This window comes from Beta vulgaris, chromosome 9, assembly GCF_026745355.1.
Source record: "Beta vulgaris subsp. vulgaris cultivar EL10 chromosome 9, EL10.2, whole genome shotgun sequence".
NCBI lineage: Eukaryota > Viridiplantae > Streptophyta > Magnoliopsida > Caryophyllales > Amaranthaceae > Beta > Beta vulgaris.
The window spans coordinates 45,904,301-45,910,300 of NC_079210.1; the positions used below are offsets into that span (position 1 = coordinate 45,904,301).

At 32.2% G+C, this 6,000-nt stretch overlaps 1 protein-coding gene across 1 annotated transcript; it reads right to left on the reverse strand.

The window, feature by feature from the left end:
• Positions 1-3,255: 3,255 nt before the first annotated feature.
• On the reverse strand, positions 3,256-4,588 carry LOC104904231 (protein EXORDIUM-like 5). The gene has a single exon (XM_019251981.3). The coding sequence runs from the start codon at positions 4,474-4,476 to the stop codon at positions 3,397-3,399; it is 1,080 nt and encodes a 359-aa protein (XP_019107526.1). The 5' UTR covers positions 4,477-4,588; the 3' UTR covers positions 3,256-3,396.
• Between the last annotated feature and the right edge of the window lie 1,412 nt (positions 4,589-6,000).

Here is a 6,000-nt window from a genome sequence, read left to right on the forward strand (position 1 = left end):
CTAAATTTTCCATCATCTCTAAGGCTTTGCCTGGACATTACACATTAGTTGTACATGTTGATACGTGTGAGACTGTGAGTGTGACATATTCATAACAATGTATGAATGTATCAATGTTGTACACCTTTTTTTTCTATATATTGATCATGATTTGATAAGAACTTAAAATGATGTTAATTTAGGTGCATTCTCCTCAACTTAAAAATTAAGTTTCAGGTCCAATAAATTCAGAAAAGTTGCAATAAGGTTCAAGAAGGGCAATAAGTTCCAATAAGGTCTAATAAGGTTCAATAAGTTCCAATCAGGTGCAATGAGTTCCAATCAGGTGCTAAGTTCCAATCAGGTCTAATAAGTTCCAATCAGGTCTAATAAGATCCAAATAATCAATGTTCAATAAACATTTGTATTATTGTCCATTATTTTATTATTCATAATTTTGTATCACTATTAGCTGATTATGTTATTATTAGAATTTTAATTAAAATACCACAATGATTATATAGTATTATACTTGTATTAGTATCTATTATTTTATTAAATATTTGTATTATTGTCTATTATTTTATTATTCATATTACTATTAGCTGATTATGTTATTATTAGAATTTTTATTAAAGTACCACAATGTATAGTATTATACTTGTATTATTGTCTATTATTTGATTATTCATATTACTATTAGCTGATTATATTATTATTAAATAATATTATAATCATGGTCAAATAATTAAAGTTAACAATAATAATCATTATAATTACAATATTTTGCAATTCGTCTTTAAATAACTAGAGATAACATGTTTTCGTTACTAATAACAATGAAAGATATAAATGAAGTTAATGCATTCTACTACATTCACATAAATGAAAGTGGAGTGAGAATTTTTCATATGTGTCAGTTTTAACTTGTTAGCAATAAATGTTAATAAACTTTTGATTTTCTACTAGTGCTTTATAAAATCAAAACCAAGACTATTAGATATATTAGTAGTGAAAGTTATGTATAGGCAAATATATAAATAGTAAATTGTTTTTGTTGAGTTAATTATCATAAGAGATAATTAACAATAATTATTTTTTAAAAGGACGAATTTTAATAATTATTACTTCACAATAAACTTTGAGGGGGAGTATTTACGTTAGGGGTAATATTTATGTTATTAATGGTCAATTTTTTTGTCTAATAAGGTCAAAAAAAATTCAATCAGGTCCAATAAGGTCTAATAAGTTTCAATCAGGTCCAATAAGGTCTAATAAGTTTCAATCAGAGCCAATAAGGTCTAATAAGTTTCAATCAGGTCAATAAGTTCCAATAAGTTCCAATCAGGTCCAATAAGTTGAATCAGATCCAATCAGGTTTAATAAGTTCCAATAAGTTCAGTTCAGGTTCAATAAGTTCAATTTAGATAAGTTCAGGGTCAATAAGTTGAAAAGAACGCACCCTTAAAAGTGTTAGGATTTAGAATTTTTTTAAAATATATTTGTGCACCAATAAGATGTTAAGAACTAAAATTTATTATCTAATAGCTAATATATAGTTGTCCATGAGCTATATCATTTTTGCATAATTAAGAGTAAATTTCATATTATTCACAACAATTGAACAAATTGTTTAAATTGTATTATATCTTAAAAACTTGTAATATCTTTAACGAACTTAAACCGGACTTCTTGCATATGTGCCCTGCAATTTTTAAAATTATGAACAACCTTACCCAAAGTAGCCCATATCATATAAATCACGCCAAAAAAATACAAACACAATCCAAGATACATAATAGCACAAGCAACCCAAATTATACACAAAGTTCCTATTTCTGGCACCTTTAAGGGAAAAAAACATATAAATGAGGTTTTTATGAAAGATCAAAATCGTTTAGCCCAAAATTAGATCGTAGAATCGTGCGATTTTACAATTTAAATTGCAATTTTGATAACTTTGCTCTTATCAAGAACGCTTAATAGTGGAAGATCTTAGTATATGAGCTACATATATAAAAAGAAGCTGCACTCAATTGGTGTACATAGTAATTATCAAATCTTTCCAAACAATCGTATAATATTACTCAAAAGGTTCAATAATATAATCTTACAAGTCTTTTCTTATATCAAGTAATGTGAACCTTTTTAAGGAAATGTCAAGTTGAAGTTGGTGTGACACCAAAAACACCATGTATGTAATTGTTGAGACTTGGATGAACAATTCGAGTCAACAAATCATTCGAGTATGATTTCTCGGTGGAGTTGTGTTGTGCTAAAAGTACATCAAACATTGATAAGTCTAATTGGGTTAAACTCAAGGTAAAATTAAACCTGATTTAGATTTTACTCACAAAATTTAAAAAGAATTAGGAGATGATAAGTGACCAATAACATGTCCTTACGAGACTCTTTGAGACGTTGACAATGTACTATATATTAGTCCAAATTGTAGACTATAAATCTATGCTCCAAATAATTGGAGGTCTAGACTAAGTTGAATTTATATTATTCCTACAATTTAGGTTGATCATTTAAGAAATTTCATTAATATCTTACCAAAAGCTACTACCTTCGTCTTTTATTTAAATGCTACATTAAATATGTCTTTTTTAGTTGCTACATTAGTTGTGGTAACCACATATTATTTACCTTTATACCTTTACTTTTGTCTTCATCACACAAAAAGACAACTATTTTATGCTTTACTGCTCTACTTTTCAATGATCATCACATGTTTCCTTAATCTGTGTGCTAAAGTAAATGTAACCACTAAAAAAAATACGAAGGAAATACATTTACATAATGTCCCATAAAAAAAAATTAACATTATTTACATCCAATAAAAAAACAAGATACAAACTCCACATTCCCTCCAAATACATACCCTTATCCTTATGGGCTATGGCCCAACCTATCACAATTCACACACCCCCTAAATAACTTAACCACTTTGATCATCCATTTTCATACACCTCTTCCTCACACAAAATGTGTCCAAAATTGTACAACATTGTAGAGAGTACTAACTAAAATCATTTTGATAGTATCTCATCTCACCACCATCCATAAGAACCCTATTGGACCAACACATCACTCAAGTCAATCAATCCAGCTACACAGCTTGAGAGTAAGGAAATATAAAAAAAATCCTTACTCCCAAGCATTAGTAGGTAGTGGGGTTTGAACTTATAACCTCCAAATCACAAAGTGAGTTCCCCACCACCTCTACCAAGCAAGCTTGGTTACCAGTTTACCACCCTCCATAGTCCATAATAACAACACTAGTAAAACACTTTTTACCATATAACAATAATAATTAATATACATTACCTCAAATTAAACCCAAAAATTATTATACTACAAACAACAAAAACTATATAATAACATAATCCTAACAATAAAAAAAAAAAAAAATCAATCCATAGCATTAGGACCAGCACAAGCTTTCAAAACAGGGCTCCAAATCCACTGAACTAAAAACCTCCTCTTATGTATCCCATACATATTAAAAGTTTTCCCACTTCTATCTCTCATAACTTGACCAGTATACCCTCCACCACCACCTGTTCCATACAATCCTTCACAAAGATCCCCAATTTCTGTAGGAGCCGTTGGATCTTCTCCTGCATACCACGCATTAATCAACGGATTAGATGAAAGTTCCGCTAATTCATGTCCAATTACACTAATCATTCCATCAACACCAACATCATTATTCGGCGGTTTTAACGCCGTCAACCCACCACCACTCATGTATCCGGGTAACGCAAACGGGTAAGCGCAAACTTCCGGGCACTGCTGCCCGGAATTTCCAATCCATGCGTACGGTAAAGTGTACCCTACTTGAGATGGGAAAGTAAAGTAGTGGAACCCACAAACTGCACGGCAGAAATCTTGTACGGTAACGTCTACGGAAGTTAAGATAAGGTAGATTCCGTTTTTGTGGTCAACGGGGAACGGAGCTTTTTTAACGGCGTTTGAGATGACTTGTTGGATTGATAACCTAGTTAAGTGGGTACCATGGGAGTAACGATGGTCGGAGTATTCACCGGCAATGAGGAGGTTACGGGAGACATTAGCGCCTGTTTGGTCGGTGTAAAGTGACACCGTTTTCCACCAATCCGACACCGTTTGAGTGGAGGTTGAAGGAGAAGGAGAAGGTGAGATGGAGTGAAGGAAGTCTTTGATGAGAGATTGTTGTTGTGGGGACCATTTACCGTACCAGATAATGTAGATGTTAATTGGGGAAGAAGAAAGAACTGGGCCCATGTGGTATTTGAGGTCGACTAAATTGGAGGAACCTTCGAATTTTTTGTTGGTGGAGAGAGAGTTTGGGGAAGGAGAGATTTTAAGGTTGATGAGTTGAGGAGATTGTTGTTTAAGGTTTAAGGTTTGGAGGGTTTGTTTTGCTGAGGAAGGAGATGAGAGTAGAGTGAAGAGAGTGAAGAGGTTGAGGAGAGAGAAAATGTGGGTTGAGTGAGGAGGAGATGCCATTTTTTTTTGGGTTTTTTGAAAATTTGAATGGGTTTTAGAGAGAGAAAGTGGGGGTTGAGAATTGAGAGTTGAGAGTTGAGAGAGAGAGAGAGAGAGAGAGAGAGAGAAATGGTTATGGGGGGAGAGAAGTGATGAGTTTATAGAGGAGAGAAATGGGCTGGAGACAGCTGCACTAGGTGGGCACTTGGCTTCTTTGAATGTTTTATTGGGGGGGGGGGGGGGGAGATGAGAGATTTTGACATGGAGAAAAGGGAGGTTTTATTTTTTGTATGCTTTTTATAATTTAAGTATTTATGTAAAGGTTGTCTATATTTTTAAAGTATGTTTGGTGTAGAGCTGTTGAGCTGATAGTTTCTGACACGATATAAGAATGTGATTGAAATCGAACGAAATTTACAAGGTTGACACAACATGACACGACATTCAACTAATTCAAACACAACTTGTTTTGATCGTCTTATCATATTGTTTAGGAGTCAGTGAATTGAGAAGTGTAACTAGTAATATGAAACGGAAGAAATATGTTTGGTGTAGAGCTGTCGAGCTGGTAGTTTCTGACACAATATAAGAATGTGGTTGAAATCGAAAGAAATTTACAAGGTCAACACAACACGACACGACACGACATGAAACTAATTCAAACACAACCTGTTTTGATCATCTTGTCATATTACGCTATTATCTTACACTTTACGTATTTTTTGATGAATTTTGTGAACAATATGAAATGAGTAAGAAATGAAACACAAATATATTATTACACGATTCGTTTGCCACCTCTAAAACTGGTGGGTAATGTACTAATGTATGACTTTTTTCTCTTTTGCTTTGTTTGATCGATTTATATATGTATCCTTAAGGATTAAGGGTTGCATAAACATTAAATACATTTACCAAATTATACTCCCTTCATTCATATTTGTTCTTCCTATATAGAATATGAAAAGTAGAAAGAATAAATAGGAACAAAGGAGTACTCCGTATTAGGTTAGGATTTTATGACAAATTCACATGGCTATCGATGTTATTAATATTTATTTATTACTTAATGATTCTAAGTTTAACTTCATATATGCAACATTTACTCGATTATTATTGTGATTTTTATTGATGTTTTAAATATATTTACATGTTTGATAAGGTTGTACAAATGTATACCAAAACTGTATTCAACTTAGTTTGGATCAAATTAATTTTTCAAATATGTTTGGTTTTATACTTATGCGTTCAAGTTAGTTAATTTGTTCAAAATTCGATAATTCCTGGCCACCTCCTCTTCTCTTCCTCTCTAATTCTCTAATTTTCTTGGCAACCTAGGAAAAAAATAGTCTAATTTTTGAAAAAATTAGACTATTTCGACCCTTTTCCTTAGTTTTTAGGGTGATTATCTTCGTTACGACTTTCTTTTGTTTTGCTCTTTCAAACTGTGAGAGCTTTTCTCCCCCTTCTTAGTGAGTTGCTTCTCATCTTTGTATGAATTTTCTTGTTACATGGTATTAATAATTTAGAAGATGATTTGGATTC